Genomic DNA, 22,940 nt, shown 5'->3' on the forward strand with positions numbered 1-22,940 from the left:
ACTACAGAAAAGTTGCAGGGGAGGAGGAATAGCCCAATCTCAGCTATGAGAATTGGAAAGTTGCCAGGGCAACCAGCCCCTTAAAGGGAAAAAGGGAAATAACAAAATAAACAAACTTGTTCCATGACAGTCATTAATATTTTTGGCAGGGTTTTTTAGCACTTATATTTTCTGGATGTATTTTTTCCAAGGGCTTTGTTTACCCCCCTCATCTCAGTGGGCAGAGGAGCAATGATATCTCCCCAAGGGTAATATTTACTAACTTACACCCCATTAGAAACAAGATGTGGGGGAGGCAAAGCTGGGGGGAAAAGGAAGAAAAAGAAAAATTGAAAATAAATAGGAGAAGAAAGAATAGTAGGAGAGAGAGAGAAAGAAAAACAGAAAGGAAATAGAGGGAAAGAGAAACAATAGAAAGACAGTAAAAAAGGAGAAATCAAAAAAGGGAAAAAAAGGAAATAAAGAGAAAAACCTTGAAAAGAAAAAGAGAGAAAAATACAGGAAAAAAAATAAAAATGATAAAAAGAAAAAGAAAGAAGGAGAGATAGAAAGAAGGAAAGAAAAGAGAAAAGAAACAAAAATAAACAAGAGAAGAGAAAAATTAAGAAGAGAATAGAAACAAAGAACGACAGAGAAAAAGATAAAAGAAAGAAGTATGAAAGAAAAAAAGAGATGAAACAAATAAGTACAAAAAGTAAAAGATGAAAGGAAAATAAAGGAACAGAGGAAATAATTAAGAAAATAATGAAAGCAAGAGGGAGGGAGAAAAAGAAAAAAGAAAGAAAAGAAAGAACAATGGAAGGAAAAGAAAGTAAGGAAGATAAAAAAGAACAAAAGGACACATGAAAGTAATAATGATGAAAAAAGAAGAAAAACAAAGAAAAAAACATAAAAAGAAAGCAGGAAAGTAAAAATGAAGTAAGAAACAGAAGAAAGAAATTAAAACTATAAGAAAGAAGGAAGGAAAACCAAAAAAATGAAATGAGACGAAGCAGGAAAAAAGAAAATGGAAGGAAAACATAATCTCCTCATTATTTACCCTTTGTGCAACCAACCTGGGGTGGTTGATGAAAAATCTTTGGCAGTATAGGATTAAATATATCACGCTCACTTGCCATATTGCCCCGAGTACAAATTAGGGCAAAAAAAATAAATAAGGAAAATGTGACATTTTATTATTGAGCTATTTCACCATCACAGCTTCTTTCTCCAGGAGGAGCTATAATAACAGCTATTGATATAACAGCTGTTAACTGTTAACACCCCCTAACATGACATGGACATAAGACAGATTTACTATATTGTCACTAATTGTCACTAATAAAATTTTGAGTGTGTTAAAAGTTAATATATTTGGTTTAAAGATTATCCCATATTTTTTCATAAATTCAAAAAAAAAAGTTTGTTTATAAAAGCTGTGGGAGAAGCTCACAATGTAAAATAATGTACAATTGTTTAATATTATTATTATTTTTATTATTGTTATTATTATTTGAAATCTTTTTTTAGTTGAATTCTTCCAATGCATATTAGACTTAAATATTTGTTTTAAAATATTTCACATTTGCCACCAGGGTTAAAAAAAAGAAAAATATACCATGAACCAAAATTTGAGTTATATTAAAATAAATAAAAAAAATAGGTCAGTGTCTTTGAAAAAAAAAATTAGATTATGGTACAAAAAATGATTTTACATGAGTGATTGATTTTTTTTTTTATTTTTTTTTTAAATTGCTGATTCTGGGAGGTTAATGATTGGAGTTGAGGGGAAAGTGATTTTTTTACCCCTTAAGAGCCATAAAGTCAGAGTATGGCAAGTTGACTTTTGTCTACTACCCCTAACCCCCCGAAGAATACAAATGTAAAACTGAAAAAAACAACTCATGTCAGAATATGTCAGCTGGTTTGGAAGAGTATGCAGCCTTTTTTAAAGACTATTTAAAGACTATTTGACTTCTTAGTTAATGGACACAAGGTAGATGAGGTCTTACATAACTCATCTCCTATACAAAAAATGTCTCAGTGTAAAAGCACAGCTTAAAACAAGAACATACACAAAGAGATGATGAAATATATGGAAAAACAGATTAAACACGAACTTGATGGCTTTACTCTACATAAATCTTAAGATATTCAAAATAAACTTGTTTAAAAGCACTTTGATGTTCTTATTCCTAAAACTGTATATTATTGGGTTACAAAATGGACATAACACTGTGTATAACAGAGATAATGATTTATTTATATTAACTGAATGCCCTTTGGAAGGAGTAATGTAAACTATTGTCAGAGTCCCATAGAAGGCGGACACCACAATCAAATGAGCGCTGCAGGTGGAGAAGGCTTTCTGCCTCCCGATGCTGGAGGAGATTCCAAGTATGGTGATTAAAATGGAAACATATGTAAAAATAACTAAGGATACCTGGATTATTACAAAGGATATCTGGATTGTTATTAAAAATGGCTCAACAAGTTCAACAATACTATGCTTTATACAAGACAACTCTACAAGAGGAGTCAGATCACAGAAATAATGGTCAATGACGTGACCGCAGAACTGTAAAGCAGAAACCAGGGGTGCAAAAATAAGTGTTAATATACATGATAGAAACCAAGAAAGAAGTACAAGTTGAAAACAGAATCTAAAACTCATGATGGAGGTGTAACGCAGAGGGTGGCAAATGGCCAAATACCGGTCGTAGGACATCGCTGTGAGAAGGAAGCACTCTGCACCTTCTGAAAGACACAAAAAATAAAACTGAGTGATGCAACCAGTAAGAGATATTGTGCCGCCTCCATTAATTATAACATAGAGCGTGTTGGGGGCTATATTGGTGGTCAGAAGGATATCGCACACCGATAACTGAGTGATGAAGAAATACATGGGAGATTGCAGACTCTGAAACCTTTTCACCAGCATAATAATCAGCAGGTTCCCGACTAACATCAGGATGTAGATCACAAGGAACAGAGCGAATAGAACAGAGCTGAAAATCTGTGGATTCTGAAAACCCAACAGAATAATCTCTGCCACGTCAGATTGGTTCATTTCAAACCTAATTACGAAAATGTGGTGAAAAAGTAGCTGATTTGAACAACTTGTGCTGTGAAAGTACAGTGTTGCTTCAGGTTCCTGACTGCAGAGGTGTTTCAGGTGTCCAGGGTTTATAACCTGCATAAAACAGCACCTAGATAAATTATCCAAAATAACAAAATTAGGGGTTAAAAAATGATTAGTCAACACAGAGCTGTATGCACTATAATATGAGTTTGTGCTTTATAGACAGGTATAATTTGAACCATCTGTGGTCAATTCATGAAAAGTTGAGTCATCAGTTGAGCGCTCCTCAAATATTCCTTAACATACTAATTCCTTTTGAGTTGTAGTGAGTGCTTGAGTAGAAACATTGCGAGTTGCACTCATTTTCATGCATGTTGAAAGTGAGGTTTGACTTTCACTATGCATTCTCCACTGCATTGCCCCAAATAAGTACGTCCAGCAGATGACCTCCATCCATTATTCAGGGAGATGAAAACCTTTGTACTTTTTGTAGTATGGATGCCCTACTTATACCCCATCCCTGCCAACATGGATTCAGCGGGATTGAAAATGAGTTGGATATAAGAAAAAAAAATGAAAAGTATTCCTACCTACTCAACAGACCTCTCAGAAACCTAGGTAGACAAGGACAAGTTCACCTATGAACCCTTGAGGTGCAACCTTTCAAGGGAAGTTTCTTGAAGAAGATGAGATGGAATCTCTAAGTAGACATTTATTTTTACCTCGACTGTGTTAAGTTGCTGTTTGAGTGTGCACTTGAATTTGCAAAGCTAAATACTTGATTTGGAAGCAGTGGAATCGCTTCGGTTGCTGCCTTGACTGCAGTGAATCAACCGAGGTGTTCTAGAAAACATTGAAACATATCTCGGGTTTATTTGCGTCCACTTTTCAAGTATCCTAAACGAGATGAGAATTGTCTGTGAGTTTTTAAGATATCTGGAAGTATCCTTTGCATATCTTGGATTTGTTTGAGCTCTTACAAGTCTAAATAATTCTGAAGAGTAAGATCTAAAAAAAAAAAATAATAAAAAAAATTCCCTAAATTTCATATAAAACAAGGATGGCCCCGTCCTTTTGTGATAGAGAGGACAGAACTATACAGATAGATTCAAGGAGAAAGAGAGGTGCAGAAGTGCTTCTCTTTCTCAGCGAACCTGTCTTCAATATTTGGGCCTCCTGGTTAACTTGTGGCAATAGGACAGAGACCCTGGGCACACTCTCCGTCCTGTTCCTCTAATAGGGGGGAGTTTTGCCAGAGTTTAATGGGAGACCAGAATAAGGCAGATTGAATCTATCTATCTATCTATAGGTGAGCACACAACCTAAAAAGCATAAAAGGCCTAAAGGTTCCCTGGTTGCTGCTAGAATAATAATGACCAATAAGTACACCAAACAAAGCAAGTAAGAAGTTAACTTACCGGTTGCAAATAATTTATTGATAGGACCCCACACCGTTCCTGCAGTCGAAGTACAGTACGAAAAACAGGCAATAACTGCTTAAGGGGTTTTTATACTGTGCAGAAAGAAGCATGACGTCAACTCAATAGAAGAACACAGGAGACGAGGATGGAACCTGAGAGAAGCAACAATGGGATTCCACATCCCCATACGCCAAAACTATTTTTGCTCTGTAATGACTGAGGAGTATTAGATTAGTGCTTTTCAAAATAAATCTATACAATATTGCATCAAAGGAAATCATATTTAAGGAAAACCTATATGGATGTGCGCTCACCTTTAGCTAACATGTGGAAGGCACAAAAAAGTGAAGATGTCATTTTACACAAATACTACTAAAGAGAGAGGCCAGATGCATATTTTTATATATTTGTTTATATTCGTGACCAATATTTTTATTCATATTTTTGTTTTATATTACGAATCATGCGCAGTATTTGGTAGACATAAGGGGTGATGTCATAGAATCATATACCTCTTTATCTATGGTGACCACCAAGTGTAATGTGCCCAAATGAAGGTATAGAACTATTTTGCTGGATTATTTTGATCTTATTTACCCTAGGTAAAAGCATCCAGCCCAAAATATTGGGTCAGGTCTCATGGGAGAAGCCATGGGAGACACTCTTATTGACTCTCCTTCATGCTCTCTCTCAATGTCTCCCTAACTTCTCCACCAAACAACTTCTGCGTCCTTGGCTCCTCTTCTTCTCTAGCCTCTTCTTGTTCTTCTGCCCTCTTTTTCCATCCATTACTCTCTGTTATCAGCTTTGTTATCCAGGCCTCCCGCATAGTTTCTTCATTGAACGGGGGAGAGGCTGTGCTTGTGGTGCGTGACGTGCGGAATTATTCCAGGAAGGCATAATAATTAGACTTGGGCACCAGGGGGCTCTTCGTCTTCGTAAAAAAAAAAATCTTCGTATCCCGCGATTATTCGCCTGTTCCCGTCTTCTCTTCGGGCAAATATTCGTGGACATTCTTCGTGTTCATTTTTTCTTCGTTTTTTCCGGTTAAGGGGTTAATACGGGGTTAATGCGTACCGCAGCAGCTCTGGCGCCAGCAGTTTAAATGTCCGTATGAGCAACTCTATTGGTCGCCAGCAGGGGGCCTCCTGCTGGCGACCAATGAGCTCACTACCATATATAGCTAATATATTCTCGGGCAGAATATTATGCTACTCAATGTAAAACCAACAGAGGGCAGCATTCTGTCCGAAGATATATTAGCGATATGTGGTAGTGTGCTCATTTTCATTTATTAATTATTTAAATAAAATATATTCCCATGATCCGCTGGTCTCCCCGCTGCAACAGTTAAATGTCCGCGAGTGCAGACATTAATTCTGTCGAACTTACAAACTCTTTTTCTATTTATTTTGGTTTTTTTTTTGTATTAAACCATTACACAAAAGGATCATGGGAATATAGTTTATTTGAATAAATGCAAATGAGCACACTGCCACATATGGCTAATATATCTTCGGACAGAATGCTGCCCTCTGTTGGTTATACATTGAGTAGCATTGTTCCATATGCTTGAAATCCAAAGTTATTATGCTACTTGATGTATCTAACCAACAGAGGGCAGCATTCTGTCCGAAGATATATTAGCCATACGTGGCAGTGTGCTCATTTGCATTTATTCAAATAAAATATATTCCCATGATCCTTTCGTGTAACGGTTTAATACAAAAAAAACCCCAAAATAAATAGAAAAAAAGAGTTTGCAAGTTTGACACAATTAATGTCTGCGAGTGCGGACATTTAACTGTGGCAGCGGGGAGACCAGCGGATCATGGGGATATATTTTATTTAAATAATTAATAAATGCAAATGAGCACACTGCCACAGATGGCTAATATATCTTCGGACAGAATGCTGCCCTCTGTTGGTTTTACACTGAGTAGCATAATAACTTATTAAGCTATTCAATGTATCGTACCAACAGAGGGCAGCATTGTGTCCGAAGTTACAATAAGTTATTATGCTAAGTTAAATGTCCATACCAGCGACTTTGTTGGTCGCTGGCATGGACTTTTAACTGTTGCAGCAGGGTCCCAGGTTTTTTTTTTTCTTTTTTCTGAATAGCAACCAGTGGTAAGGGGCCGTGCGAGTGAGCCTATTGGTCGCTTGCACGACCCTTTAACCTACGGATTTCTATTCCTGTTATCCAACGCAGCATCGCAGGGGTTAACAGGAGCGGAAATCAGGAGTTAAAAAGGACGTGCGAGTGAGCCTATTGGTCACCTGCAGGGTCTTTCTATGGCATCAACCAATGTGTTGATGCACAAGTCTAATAATAATGCAGACAGATTCACAGATTTTTTTTTTTCAAAAAAAAATAATTTAACCATACAAAACCATCCCAAGGGGATAAAGGTAAGTGGGGTTTATTTCAGCGATATTCCATCAAGTTTATAACCCTATTTATATAGTTGGAGGGAATTCGCAAGTCACTTTGCAAACTCCAAGGCTATTGATAAAAAATGTGATATATATATATGTTAAAAGTATGAAGAAAAACGTAAGCAATAAAAAGAGGAAACCCAAAGCAAAATCACAGAATTTTGGAATTGTATAATCTGTGTTCAGTGGAAGTGGAGAAGAAGTGGAGCAAAATCAGAACTGCAAAGTATTTATAAGAAGACACATTATTAATGTACCAACACATGTCAAAATCCAAGACCAAGCTATTAGTTGAAGGCAAACCCCAAAGTCCATGGTAGCCGCGTAATGCAAGGGGCGACAGATGGCTAAATAGCGATCATAGGACATCACAGTGAGAAGAAGGCACTCTGTCCCTGCTGAAATACCAAATAAGTAATAAGTAACAGATATTGTGCTTCCTCCTTTGAGTATGACATAGAGCATTTTTGGGACTGTATTTGTGGTATGTAACATATCACACACCGATAACTGAGTGAGGAAGAAATACATGGGAGATTTCAGACTCTGTACATTTGCCACCAACATAATAATCAGCAGGTTCCCAACTAATGTGAAGATTCAAGCTATGGGAGTTCTGAAAACCCAAAAGCAGTAACTCTGCTTGATTTTGAAATATTTATGGCTGCGGTGGGCCACTCAAAATGGATATCTAAAATCTTTAAGGAGTGTGCTTTCAAGAAAAATATAGTGTGTCAAGAGGCCTGCAAATTTTGGTTCAACAGTGAAAAACTCTTGGTGTCAGGACTCGGGTGATCAGGTCAGGTAGGAGCCCATGCGCAGGGGATACTTGGGGTTCAGTATGTAACCCACGGTGCATGATTATGCAAACAAAGACACCACAAAGAGAAATCCAGGTAATGCAGTGTATTTCATGTATATAACAGGACCAGCAAATAAGGGTAATATAGTCTAAGCAAGTAACCGGACGTATGGCAAAATAAAATACAGGTAATAAGTCTTTTGGCAGGGAGCCCGCTTGGAAGGGCACGACAGACAGAGAGCCCGCTTGGAAGGGCACGACAGACAGAGAGCACGCTTGGAAGGGCACGACAGACAGAGAGCCCGCTTGGAAGGGCACGACAGACAGAGAGCCCGCTTGGAAGGGCACAAAAGGCACACAGCCCGCTTGGAAGGGTACAAAAGGCACACAGCCCGCTTGGAAGGGTACAAAAGGCACACAGCCCACTTGGAAGGACACAAAGCAGGGAGTCCACTTGGAAGGACACAAAGCAGGGAGTCCACTTGGAAGGACACAAAGCAGGGAGTCCACTTGGAAGGACACAAAGCAGGGAGTCCACTTGGAAGGACACAAAGCAGGGAATCCACTTGATCAGGACACAAAGCAGGGAACCAGGAACAGTACAGGTGCAGAGCCCCAGCAGGAAGGTCCATAGACTTCAATACAAAGGCCCTGACTGAAGGGCAGGGCAGGTTCATAAAGGCAGGTTAATCCAGATAACAAGGCCCAGCTGGATGTAGACTAGGGCTCAACCCAGGTAACAAGGCACACCTGATCCTAGTAATAGAGTTCTGAGTGCTCCAGAGGGCAGAGGGTGGCCACTAGTGGTAGCAGATTTAAATGCCACAGGTATGAAAAAGCCATGGTTCAGGCAGCAAAAAAGTGGTTCCTGACACTTGGCTTGTAACCACCTTGAGCACTTATGATTTAGGGGGCAGAGTAAATGTGCAACACACATGGAGAATTGTGTTAATTAGGATACTTTGGGGACTCATTTAATATATTTTCTTTCATTGAACATTTGAGAAACATACTTATATCATTATGCTGTAAGAAAAAATAAAAGCAATTTATATCAGTTATTTGTGAATCACTGATTTAAAATAAATAAATGTCTGCTTGTGTTATCACTCTTCATAAGGGCTTTTAAGAAATATATACTTTTGTCTATTTTTTTTACTTTATACCAGCTTGACCATGGAATTGCACTTTTTTTTTAATTAAAAAAAAAACTTCATAAAAGATTTAATAAAATAAAAAAATAATGAAAAAATAAATAAATAAAATAAAAAATAAATAAATAATAATAATAAATAAATAAAAATAATTAAAAAAAACAAACAAAAAATAATTAAAAATAAAGGGGGGGGTGGCATATCTATTGGAACCAGCCTTATGCATTGTGGTGGTTTTTTACTATAAAAAACATGAAAATATGTCATATGTTTTTGAGGGTTTTTGTGCTTAAGATTTCATATCATGTGCTTTGATGCCAAATTTTCCTCAAGTTTACCATCAATGAAAAACGTCTGCCAAAAAGAAAAACTATTTTAAGAAATTTGTGCTTGGGAGTAGCCATACAGCTATATGGAGGTAGGAGAGGACATTTCACCCTCATGCTGCTGGATTCTGGCACTGGATTGTGTGCCAAAGCTTAAGAAAAACAAATCTTAAAACTTCTCTACATTTCCAAATCATTTCCAAATTTCCAAATCTACATTTCCCTAGAATGCCTGCCCGTTGGGATCACCTTGAAATTCTCTGTGTAATATTAGATCCCACTGTCATTATCCACCAAATGTGTCACCTGCTCCTTGCTGTATAAATTCTCAAACAGCGTCTGTATTCATTAATCCTCATTTACTCATCTGGCCATCACAGAAAATTCTGCCATTGCTGCTAAAACCTGAGAGGTATGTTTCATGTGTCTTCAAATAGTAGAGTTCCAAAGGAAGATAGAGTCTTTAGTCAAGGAGTACGATGTATAAGGCCAGCATGGGTGCCAGGAAGAAGGAGGCGCTCTATAGACAAAATGTGATTTTGATACTGGGGGTATTCGGGGTTCCAAATCCCAAAAACATTGGAACAGCCATATTCATCTTTTGTTCTCAGGATCGTATCGTTATTTATCCCCATTGAGTTGTCTATGCTGTTTGTAGCGGATTGTTGCTAATTGGTTCAGGCCATCCTAGAAATGGTGGTAAGAAGGCATTTCAGGACAGGAAATTTGGTAGATGGTGGCCCTACTGACTCAATGACCCAAGCTTCATTCAGAGAACATTTTACAAGAATATATGGCGTGACAGTGACCTTCATCTGAGTAACTCAAAGACGATTGTTTTTTTTTTTTTTTTTTTTTAAGAAGCAGCAAAACAAGACAGAAGATAGAAACTAAATCTGGACTGAGAAGAATTGATGGGTAAATATGCAATTTTACATTACTGGTGGTACCTCCTGTTAATGATTTAGGAGAAAAACTACAATTCAAATAATGTTCAGGAAATACAAGCTATACTGAATCATAACCAAAATACTAGACTTGTGCATTCATATTCGTACAATCTTAAAATGTATTGCCTTTTTTGCCTTTTTTGCCAATTTGTATTATTCCTTGGAAATGAGGCTAGACCCCCAAATTTAAGTTTTCATTTGTTTGCCTGCTTTAGCAGTCATTGTTACCCCCCCCCATCACACATTTTCTTGGATTGTTTCTAGTTAGTAAAATATGTTACTTTTGTGGGGGTCAGACAGACTTGAACAAGCATTTTAGTAATGTTCCCAGAAAATTGTGTTAAGCATTTGTGAGTCCAATAAATCTAATAGGTGTTGCTTAATACTCATTAGCAAATGCAACCTCCCCAGGAACAGTGGGACTGCAGTGCATTTTAACCCAACGAGACTCTGAAGCCTTGAAAGCCTTCTCTGGACACCATTAGTTCACAGTATTACTCCTAATATTGGCTCAGACAATCCTCCTTTCCTGGAACTCTCCTCTGCCAACAGCGTGGCAGAGTCTTGCTCTACTTCCCTGGCTTTTATTCACTAACACTAGACGTGTGCACATAAAATACAAACATTTCAGACAGATTTTTCATTACATTTTTGGTCCATTTGTTTTCAGCCATTTCCGTATATAAGAAATTTATATAAAAGCTAAGCTTTTCTTTGTCCATTTGCATTATTCTGGCCTGGTGTAGTTCTTCTGAAACAAAGTGGTGCCTCTCCCCCATTCCCCCAATTAGGGGAGAGGGTGTGCACTCCGGCTCTGCCCTATCGCGGCACTAATACACTAGGTCTGGATAAGGCCTAGAGAAGGAGAAGCGGCAACACAGAGAAGGTAGGATGTTGACAGAGAACATACGAGCATGTGTGAGACAGAGCATCTGAGAGAATGGAAAAAAAAAACCCAGATAAAATGCAAATGAAAATTCGGAGCTCTCATCTTCTTTTTCATTTGTTTCCTTGGGAACCCTCCTCATTTTTGGACATTTGTACAAATAGACAAATTTGATAAATTTGGTAAATTAAAAAGCGTCCCAATGCACAAGTCTAACTAACACTTATTATTCATGTGTTGTTGATGTGGGTAAGCCAAGTTAATGCCAAGCTTAACTTAGGCTCAGCTCATCCAGCCACCTGTGACATGATATGGTCCTAAACATAAAATAATGCAGCAAGCAAGCAGGCTAACACAATAAACAAAAGACTTGGTCTCTAGCTCATAATCACCATGCCTGTTGAGTTGGCTCACCCAAGCAATTTTCTCTATTAATTAAGAAATATGTTTTGCAATTTAAGCTTTATGCCATATATTTATACATTTCATGTAGAGCATCCCCAGAAAAAAAAATATTGCTTTTAGCAAATGGCATAATTAAACTTCAGTGGAGGATTCAGTACAGGATCAGACTGATATGATGGAGATTTTCCCTCTATAATGGCATAAGAGGGCTAAAACTTGAGATGATCTCAAGTGGGAACGCACCATAGGACAGGCTATGAAGCAGCTGTCTGTTCTCAGTTGAGCTTCTCATATTTCTTTCGTATGATAGCTTCTAGGCAATACCTTAATATTACATTGTGAGTTTATATGAAGTATTGTTTTATGAAGTATCTTTTCTATGTTTAGTCATTTTACTATCCTCTGGCAATGAACGAGAAGAATCTGACCAGCATCACGGAGATCCACCTCTTGGGATTTCAGACTTCTCAGAACATCACAGTGGGCCTTTTTGTTTTGATCTTTACAATGTTCTGTGTAACGATACTTGGAAACCTTCTGATCATAGTGCTGGTTTCACAGAGCAGAAACTTGCACTCTCCCATGTACTTCTTCCTTACTCAACTCTCTATATCTGACATTTTACTCACAATAGATATCGTCCCTAATATGCTTCATGTCATTCTGAATAAGGTGGGAACCATGTCTTTAGATGGCTGCCTTACTCAACTTTTTTTTTTTTTTGGTGTCTCTGAGTGCTTGGAGTGTCTTCTTCTTATGGTGATGTCTTATGATAGATACCTGGCGATCTGTCACCCTCTACATTATACATCTTCAATGAGCCATCTTCGTTGCTTAAAACTAATTATTGTTACATGGATCTTGAGTTTTTCTATTACTTTTATCGAAACGCTACCAACTTCTCAATTAGTATTTTGCGGACCAAATGTTATTGATCATTTCTTCTGTGATCTTTCTCCAATATGGGATCTTTCTTGCTCAGACACATTCTTTATCCAAATTGAAGTCACAACATTGGGTATCCCTGTCGTCGTCTCCCCATTCATTGTTATTACAGTGTCCTATGTGTATATTTTCTTTACTATTCTAAAGATTCAATCTATTACTGGAAGACAGAAAGCCTTCTCCACCTGCAGCTCCCATCTGGTTGTTGTCTTCATATATTATGGAGCCATCATTTGTTTATACATTTTTCCAAACCAAGGTCAATCATCGACTGTTCGCAAAGTTCCATCCGTGTTGTACACTGTGGTTACCCCAATGCTTAACCCAATGATATACAGCCTGAGAAATAAAGACATAAAAGAAACACTTAGAAAATTAATACATTTAAGTTTATACAACTGAAAAGAAACTTAGAAACAAATGATTAAATGTGGTAATATTTCTTTATCAGGTACATAAACTATTTTCTTGTTTTGATGGTTTTTGGTTTGGACATGATTTTAGAATGTTCCTGGTTGACATCTCTTTAATAAAAAAGATACTTAATTGTTCAGTGTTATGAAGAGTTGTAGAGGGTTATCAACATTCATCTTGGTGGCAAGTCAATGCGTTAAAAAAAATTCAACCCTACTTCAGTAGTCCTATGGTAACCGACTGTAGGGTCTCTGGTTACCTGATTCCTCTTAGTCTAAGGCCACGACTGGTTCGCTGCTCCAGTTCTCAAAGTAAAATGTACCTCCTGCAAAGGTTTCCCAAGAACCTAACTACCAAGAAAGACACGACACACCATGATTCGAGAACACTAATACAATTTATTAGAAAAATAGGGCTTTTTATGGGTAGTAAAACAATGTTATCTTGGTAAAGAAACATAGTGTGACACTCTACAGCCCCAAGGAGATGTTGTGTGTGTATTTGGTGCACAGATGGGCAAATATTGTGTATGGGTCCCTGAGGTGAAGTATTTGAAGAGCAGGGTGGGCCAATGACACAACTCCAGTATTACAGCCGACTAGATTCCCAAGCCAGATTTGCAGGATCCAAACTTTGATGAAGCCTGCAAGAGGCACATGGGCTGGTCATTAATACCTCATGGAGCCTGTGTGGAAGTTGAAGAATTTTGCTGATTCTGGATGTCAGTACAATGATCTTTACCTCATTGCTTATTCTGCTGATAGCAGATAAGATAACACTACAATCACCTGTCTACCTCATTTCTTAGTTTACTTATGTCTTGTTTGTGTCTCGGAAGAATGTGTACATATGGTATGTTTTCGTATGTTTTCTTTGCTCTAAGTGCCTTGTTGCAAAAGAATCAGAGTCCGCCACGACAGAGGACAAGTTGTCCCTTTCTTGACCTTCTGTAAGTAAAGATTTCACATGTCTGGGGTGGGGGGGTATTTTTCTTGACCTCTTTAAACCGTGTGTGTCAGCAAATCAAAGTAAATATACCAACAGATGGCTAGGCAATATGCTAATAACTGTTTGCGCTTCTTTGCCTATATATTGTTAGAAAATTAAGGAGGAGGGAGAAGTCTGCGAACTGGACTCTCCCCTGTGCGCACTTGAATAAAGAAGCTCTTGCTTACTCAACTCATTGAACTGGTGTCGTCAGATTTCTTGCCGACATTCACACTTGGGGACTCGTCCGGGATCCCAACAGTCTCGGAAGCGGTAACCGAAGGAGCGGACTAAACCTTGATCCACCTAATTCTTGGCCATCAAAAAGAGGTAAGGCACCTTTTGAAATGCCTATAGTTTAATTATTGGGTGGATGAGGGTATGGTCGTCCTCGGTATTCCATCCGGGTGACGGGATCCAGAGTTGAGTAAGTAAGACCTATAAGATCTTGAATTGTTTAAGTGTAACTATTGTTTACTACATGGTCAGGGACCATTGTAAAGTACCTAGTTGTGAGAGACTAGTGTAATTATTGTTTACTACATGGTCAGGGACCATTGTAAAGTACCTAGTTGTGAGAGACTAGTGTAATTATTGTTTACTACATGGTCAGGGACCATTGTAAAGTACCTAGTTGTGAGAGACTAGTGTAACTATTGTTTACTACATGGTCAGGGACCATTGTAAAGTACCTAGTTGTGAGAGACTAGTGTAGCTATTTGAGTACATAATCACGGGCTATTGTAAAGTACCTAGTAGTGAGAACTAGTGTAAATATTTTGAAGTACATAGTCACGGATTATTGTAGCGGAGGAGATGGGGAGTTTGTTGTCAAAAAATGTGCCTAAGGGGACGCCCTTACAATATATGATAAGGAAACATGGAAAGGAGGCAGGAAAATATATGTCTCATTGGAATGAAAGCCGTTATGTTTGGCCAGCTGGCGGTAGTTTGAATGTAGAAGTATTAGATAATTTGAAAGAATGTTTGAAAATGTGTGATGTGAAAAGGAATGAGAGAATGATTTTCTTGAAATGGTATCAAGAAGGGTGGGACAATGTTAAAAGACAGAAACAGCAGAAGTTACTAGACCCCACCTGTTCTGCCAATTCCCAATATCCTTGCCGCCCGGCAGGTAACTTTAAGAATCAAAAGGGTGCTCAAACACCTCAACCTGTTGAGACTTCTAGGAAAGCACAGGAGGTGTCTGTAACCCCAGGACCACCTAAGGTCCATAATTTGCTATATCCATCCTTAGATCCATATGATCTATGGACTCAAGAATTATTTGACCCACTCCCATATAATGGACCTCAACCAGCAGATCCTAATATGCCTGGTTCTAATTAACACCCTGCAGGTCCAGAAGCAGAGTTGCCACTTTCTTTGGAGCTTGTCCGATTTGTACCACCAGCTCCTATTTCACCCCTAGACCAAGAAAGGCAATCTGATCCTCCTAAAATATCAAGGTCCAATATTCAGCCCACAGGACCATCATGTAGAACTAGATCCAGAAAGCCCCATTTAGATCCTCATTCAGATTCTGATGCTGAGGAAAAGACATTTGTGCATGCTATGCCCATGAGAGAGGCTGGGGGGGGCTAGAGGTGAGAGAGTGTCCCTCTATCTGTCCATCAACCATGGACACCAGGGGAATTATTGCTGTTGAAAGATCGATTCCCCAGACCTGAAATTGTTGGTCAGTTTGTAAAGAATTACGTAGTGTGTCTACTGCTTATGATCCAGTGAAAAAGGATTTTATGCAATTGTTTGATTTGGTTATGACTGACGCATAGAGTAAAACAGTTAATTGAAGCTTATAACAGAATTCCTGATGTAACACCTTGAGCAAATGAACTGTTTATTGAGAGATTGAATACTGAGAGACAGCAGACAATAGATTGTATAATACAAGCTTGTGAGACTGCATGGCTACAGCGACCTGACTGGGGAAAGATTAACTCTACAATGCAAGGAAAGAATGAATTAGTAAGTGAATTTGCTGACAGAGTAGCGAAAGCTGTAATAGGACACAGAGTTGTGACAGATCCAGAGGAGAATGCAAGACAGTTGATTGTATCTTGTTTTGTAAAAGGGTTGTTACCAGACTTCCATAAGAGTGTCACTAATAATGTTTTAGGATGGGAAGAGAAGCCGCTTTCTGAAATGATAGCAGCTGCTAAACATTTTGAAAAGCAAAAGGAGTGAATAAGGAACGTCAAGAGAAAGTTAGAGAGAAAGAACAGAGAATGTTGATGGAAAGTCAGAGACAGTTCTATTCACAGAACTCTCCGTCTGATGTAGTGGGAGATAACGGACAATCTTCCTCTAGAAAGGAAACTAGAAAGAATGTTATTTGTTTTAATTGTAACAAGCCAGGGCAGTTGGATAGAAATTGTAGATCTGCTAGTAACAATTGCTGGATCTATTGAACCTAATACTGAAGATGCTGAATTGATTTACCCTTTCAGTTAAAAGAGGCTTTGTGGAGTGCCCCTGCTCTTGGGCTCCCTAACTATGATATGCCATTTACTTTGTTTTGTCATGAAATACAGGGTAATGCCTCTGGAGTACTAAACCAGCGCCACGGAGAGAGATAGAGACCCCTTGCCTACTACAGCACTCCACTTGATTCTGTGGCAGCTGGATTAACCCCTTGTTTGCGGGCTGTGGCGGCGGCTGCTGCCTTAGTAGAATCAGCACAGGCCATAGTTCAGGGACAGGAACTGAAAGTGATGGTTCCTCATGCAGTGAGTGCATTGTTAACCTGTCGATCGACACAGTTTACTAATAGTAGGCGGACTAAATACGAGATTGTTTTGTACCATCCACCGGTGCACAGTGTTAAATCCTACCACTCTTTTGCCAGAACCAGAGGAGGGAACTCCTCATGATTGTGTGATTTTGATAGAACAATTACAAACTACTTGCGACTAATTGTATGAGCGACCTTTGACTGACCCTGATATCGAATACTTTGTAGATGGTTCCTCATTTATGGATATTGACAGCAGGCGTTGTACTGGGTATGCTGTAGTTACATCAGAAGGAGAAGTGGAAGCTAATGCTCCCCCACCTCACTGCTCAGCCCAGGTGGAAAGACTCCCTGTCCTTGAGGACACTTCCAAAATTTGCAAATTAATTTTATTGAAATGCCTAAATCTCTACATTATCAATATGTACTAGTGGTGGTGTGTACATATTCCCGCTGGATAGAAGCCTATCCTTGCCAACATGCGGACACTCTAACAGTTGTTGAAAAGTTTCTACAAGAGTTCATTCCTAGGTATGGAATTCCTCAGCATATATACTCTGATCATTTTACTGCTGAAATAGTGCAAGAGATAGCACATAGGCTAGGAATTATGTACCATTTACATTGTACCATTTACATTGTCCCTACCATCCACAAAGCGCAGGAAAAGTAGAACGCGCTAACGGCACCTTAAAGAATAAGATTAGCAAGATATGTGCCGAGACAGGTTTAAAATGGCCAGATGCATTACCTAAAGCCTTAATGTCAATAAGAAATGCCCGACACTCAGCTATTAAAATGTTCTCCTCATGAACTCATAATGGGTCGACCCATGATAGCTGCTAATACTCTAGAGTTACTAAGACATGATCATGCTCTAACTGATGACACAATAGAAATGTATTGTAAAAAACTAATAAAATCTCTTGAGCAATTTAAATCCCAGGTTGCTGCTGTGCGCACGAACACCGAGGACGAAAAACCAATTCATCACATCCAACCAGGTGATTACGTGCTGGTAAAGCATTTCCAACGGAAAAAGACTCTTCAGCCCAGGTGGAAAGGTCCATACCAAGTACTACTGATCACTAAAACAGCTGTAAAGGTAGCTGAAATTACACCGTGGATTCATTGCAGTCATCTTAAATTGGTGCCAAAACCCAATCCACGCTCCTAAATTAACCATTCCATCGGGCACAATAATCCCAGCTGGTTAACCAACATAAAACGAGATTGGCAAGAGCCCCTCGTGAAGATACGAAGAATGAGGTCATCAGGAGATGCAAAAATGTTTGAGTATATTATCATTACTTGTTTTATACTAAATGTATTTGCTATTTTTTTCTTTTTTCCTTTCAGTCCTTTTCAGGTGATCAGATCAGAACCTACTAAAAATATAGCAGAGAATAAGATACATTCACGAAATAAACGTGATCTGCATGCTTCTCGTTGGGAAAAAGATAATACCTTTGTAGAAATGTTGAGAAAGGTGTATAATGCTTCTAATGTCTCGGAGCCTTGTTGTGTTTGTGGATATATTCCGCATACTCAGCAGAGCCCTGCATAGGAATACCTTTTACAGGGGAAGATTTACATTGTAGACAATAGTGTATCCATAGAACATGATATGGAAAAGGAGAGCGAACTTCAGGAAAGACTTAGATCTAGGGAGACTACTTGGAATCCTTTTGGTCTGGGCGGACTATTTGGTTCACTTGGAGCAAAGCTGATGTCTGGTATGTTTTTGTTGTTTGTGGCTTTTGTATGTATCTATGTAATTGTTGTTTGTTGCAAAACACTTATTCAAAAATGTCTCGGACCAACAAGAGCAATGCCACAGATCCAGGAGCAGAAATATGATGATGACTTCCCACTTGATGAGTTTCCCCTAGAGACTTTGTACAGTGACATGTTTGAAGATCAATATGAGAAGGAGCAAGGCTCATGGAATTGGCCAACTTATAACTCCACTGGACTCTGAAGAAATTGATTCTTACAGTGAGTCCGTAAGAATAAAAAGGGGGGACTGTGGAAGTTGAAGAATTTTGCTGATTCTGGATGTCAGTACAATGATCTTTACCTCATTGCTTATTCTGCTGATAGCAGATAAGATAACACTACAATCACCTGTCTACCTCATTTCTTAGTTTACTTATGTCTTGTTTGTGTCTCGGAAGAATGTGTACATATGGTATGTTTTCGTATGTTTTCTTTGCTCTAAGTGCCTTGTTGCAAAAGAATCAGAGTCCGCCACGACAGAGGACAAGTTGTCCCTTTCTTGACCTTCTGTAATTAAAGATTTCACATGTCTGGGGTGGGGGGGTATTTTTCTTGACCTCTTTAAACCGTGTGTGTCAGCAAATCAAAGTAAATATACCAACAGATGGCTAGGCAATATGCTAATAACTGTTTGCGCTTCTTTGCCTATATATTGTTAGAAAATTAAGGAGGAGGGAGAAGTCTGCGAACTGGACTCTCCCCTGTGCGCACTTGAATAAAGAAGCTCTTGCTTACTCAACTCATTGAACTGGTGTCGTCAGATTTCTTGCCGACATTCACACCTGATAATCAGGGAGACTGTTGTGGGGAGAGGGAGTACCCCGGGACAAGAAGAGACCCTGAAGACTATTCCTGTGCCAAGTGTCCCACTACTGCCTGAATCTTTTGTGTGTTTTGTCTGGGGGAGGTTTTCCAGAACTGGATCTGGCAGGGAGATATAGTAAGTGTGTGCTTAGTCTGGACTAGCAAAGAGGGCTTCAATTGCTAGCTAGGCTTTTTTTTATGATTTTGTTTTGGGGTGCTGGATTTGTGCACTTACAAATAAATCATGCATTTTGCTGCAAATATTGCCCTGAAGACTGTGTATAAAATCCCAAAAGTGACATTAATGGCCCTCAGCTAACAGGGTTTTGTCACAATAGAAACACAATAGAATAACCTACCGTTACCTCCAGCCAATGTGTGCTGAGTACAAGGGGCAGGGTGTCTATTCAACTCAAATTCTCAGTAAGGAACGATACCCAATAGAAACTTGGGGCACATTGGGGAGAGACGTAGATGTTCAAACTCAAAATATCAATACACCGAATAGGTACTGGGGGAGTGATCAGTCGGAATGGTGAATTTAACGAGCAAGGCATAGGCACCAGGGAACCAATGGAACATGGGGGAAAAGTTACCCACCATTTGCAGACAAAGCTGGCACAGTGTAAAAATGTACACTGTATTACATTAATTAACCTACAGTAACCGGATCAAGTTCTATAAAAAAAATATAAATAAATAACATAGGAGTTCCCATGACCCCTATTAACCAAGGGTGGTGATAACTGATCCCAGATATACCCTGGAGATGGAGGGGACTTAATGGACTACAGTGCATGATCCCTCTTCATATCATTCCATACCTGGTAGTATGGGGGGGGGGTAAAATAAGTTATAAACTCACAAGCTCAATGTACATTACCTAGTATTGCCCAAAACAAAAAAGAATGAATTTCAGGGACACTTTGCCACCAGGTAGGAACATTTTTCCATAATACTGAATTGTGGAACTAAACATGCTCCTTATAGGAAGGGTAAGGGTAAGAGGGAGAGAGATTCCAGGTAGTCAGTCACACATCACCGTTTAACGCCCCTACATCAAGCCTCACCAAAGAAAGTTCTGCAAAGTATCTTAGCAGATGGCACTGTGGCTTGGTTGGAAAGCGCCTGTCTAGTAAACAGAAGATCTAGATCCCAGTTTCCCCCTTCCTACAACCTGTCTGCCCAATATTATTGTTTCTGATGGCAGAATGATGTAGGTTGGTGGTGTGGGTTTTCATTATAACCAATTTGCATATGATCTGCATATTGTGTTTTACATATGGTGTGATGCATGCTGGTCATAACTCACCTTAAGCGTGTTGGAGGCTGGTGGTGATTGGTTCCTCAATAAAGTTTTATCTTGAGTTTCTGTTTTAATCCATGTTTTATTCTGTTGTTGTGGGAAATGTTCCAAAATGGAACTTTTGATTAAGCGTAAGTGTGGTATTTTATGTAAAGAGGGGGGAACACTTGAGCTTCTGGCCTTAGGGCCCAGGTAGCATGGAGCCTGAGGTGTTACCTGAGCCCCAGAGAAATTCTGGGTCACATCGACAACCTTGTGTTCATTGTTGTGAAATGTGTAAACATGAGGAAGCACCCTTCATTCAAAGACCCTCATGGGCATGTGTGTGGCGGATTTTTTTGACCACGGCCTGTATATGTTTTTTCTTTGGACACGTTTTCAGTTCGCCCTTTTGGATCACTGCACCGCAGTGAGGATTGGTTTCTAGTTGCTTGTTGGGAGAGGTGGGAAAAGTTTTGTGACTTCGGAGGGAACCATGAAGATCTGACCCTCCTGCAGGCCTTCTGGCCGGGGTGGGGAGGAAAGGCTCTGGCATATCCCATGGGAGATTGCCGAGCAACAGTTTATTGACAGACCTGAGCTTCGCTGCGATCTTCTTTACAAGATTTACGGAAGCACTTCCCTGTACTTGCCCTTATGGGCTTGAAAGAGGACAAATTTTTTTGATTTCGGCCAAGGATGTCTGAACACCTTATTTATTAATTTTCACTATGTGCACGTGTGCCAATTAATTGGGCCTCCACTTCACGGCGAGGATTTGATTTCGATTTTGGATCGCGGACTTTGTACCTTGTTTGAGCACTGCACCCCTGCAGTAGATCTGGACTTTTTTATCCTGATGGGTAGAGGTAGTGTGATGCCTTATGGCTCCCTACCTCTCCCGTACATTGTTACTCCTCTGATATTCCATCAACCTTCATGAAGAAAATAACTTTTTTTGGTTGCCGCTTTACTCAAACAGGTCACTCCACACACAAATGAAATTTCAAAAACACCCAGGAAAGAAAGACACTTGAAGCCTAAAATTATACATTTTTATGACTGCAAAAATAGAGGATATCTGAAGGCTATATTTCCCATTATAGACAGTAGACTCCTGGATTGCATTCCAGAAGGTGACAGTGGACTAATCGCAGTGCAATATCTGGATCCCTTGCTTGGATTTATGTATAAGTCACCCTGTACCTGATTAGGAGCATAGGGTGGCAAGCTTTTTTAATTAATTATTTATTTATTAATACAAACAAACTAAGATAAAACAGGTTGATGCCTGTTTTTGCAAGAGTACATAAATCAGTCGATAAGCAGTACTGCGACACAGCGCAGGGCAATACACGTTACAGTACGACTTCAGTTAATGGAAAGCTCAATAATACATTGAATTACAATTACTTTTCCAGACATAGCACGTATGGTTAGCACATTAGTGGAAACAGCCTCGGGAAAGGGGGGGACTTGAATGGCTGGGGAGGGTGAGGGGGAGAGTAAGAGGGGTCAAGGTAGATGGGGCAAGTCTTCAGCCTCTAGACTGTCCTTGAGAGAGTAGTCTCTCACTAAGCTGTGGATAAGCCTGCGGCAGTCACGGACTGTGACCTGCTCCCTCCTCAGGAGGTTCCTGGCAAACCATAGAGTGTCCTTTACACAGCACATGAGACGCCAAGCATCATCAATGGCGCTCTCAGTGTGTGTTCCCGGAAAAAGCCAGTAAAGTATAGAATGGTAGGACAGTTCCAACTCCAGGGCTCTGAACAAAGCCTTTGCAAAATGGCACTACCAGAACAAGTGAAGGGCAGTTTCCTCCTCCACAATGCACTGTGGGCAGTGTCTATATCTGCACAGCCCCCTGGCATGCATAAATGTCCTTAGGGGGAGGCCTCCCTGAATGGCCATCCATGCCATGTCTTTATGCCTGTTGGTTAGCCTGCTCGACGACACGTTAGCCCAGACAGTCTTGGCTGTGGCGTCGGGGAGCCCTGGGATGTTCTCGATAGTGTCTTTGGCTCTGATGAACTTGTGGATCACACGGGGTAACCACAAATCTGGTTTAACTCCCTCCAGTTGGTGCTCCCTTACAAATTTGCCCACGTCCGAGTAGAACCAGGGCATGGTCCAATTGTAAGGGACGGAGCTGTCCCACTTTTCCCACTTGAGCTGCCTCCACAGGGGCAGCAGGAAGAAGTGAGACATGGAGTTTCCAGCAGAGCCTTTCACTACGTCTCTGAGAGTCCTGCGCACGCAGTTGCACACAAAGAAGGTCCTCAGCATGGTAGGGATGTCAGGAACTCCTTTGCCTCCCTTGCCGGGTTCCTTGTACATCACTGCGAGCTTTACTCTGTCCATTTTGGAGCCCCAGATGAAGTGGAAAACTGCTCGGTTGATGGCTCGGTGAATGGTGACCAGCAAGGGCCAGGCCTGAGCCACGTACTGCAGCACGGAAAGAATCTCGTTGCGCAGCACCAGCACTTTCCCTTCGATGGTAAGGTCTCTGAGGCTCCACAGCCCA

General features: G+C 39.8%; 1 protein-coding gene across 1 annotated transcript; it reads right to left on the reverse strand.

Moving 5' to 3' along the window:
- Positions 1–2,113: 2,113 nt before the first annotated feature.
- LOC149276242 (olfactory receptor 9G19-like) lies at positions 2,114–3,049 on the reverse strand. Its single transcript, XM_089503853.1, has one exon. It carries the CDS (start codon positions 3,047–3,049, stop codon positions 2,114–2,116), a length of 936 nt encoding a protein of 311 aa, XP_089359979.1.
- Between the last annotated feature and the right edge of the window lie 19,891 nt (positions 3,050–22,940).

The sequence above is a fragment of the Sceloporus occidentalis genome, unplaced genomic scaffold (genome assembly GCF_023333645.1).
Source record: "Sceloporus occidentalis isolate IW3139 unplaced genomic scaffold, rSceOcc1.0.p SCAF_244, whole genome shotgun sequence".
NCBI classification, from domain to species: domain Eukaryota; kingdom Metazoa; phylum Chordata; class Lepidosauria; order Squamata; family Phrynosomatidae; genus Sceloporus; species Sceloporus occidentalis.

Excerpts from the sequence above, each read along its gene's own strand:
- LOC149276242 (XM_089503853.1), bottom strand. The coding sequence starts at position 3,049 with ATGAACCAATCTGACGTGGCAGAGATTATTCTGTTGGGTTTTCAGAAT.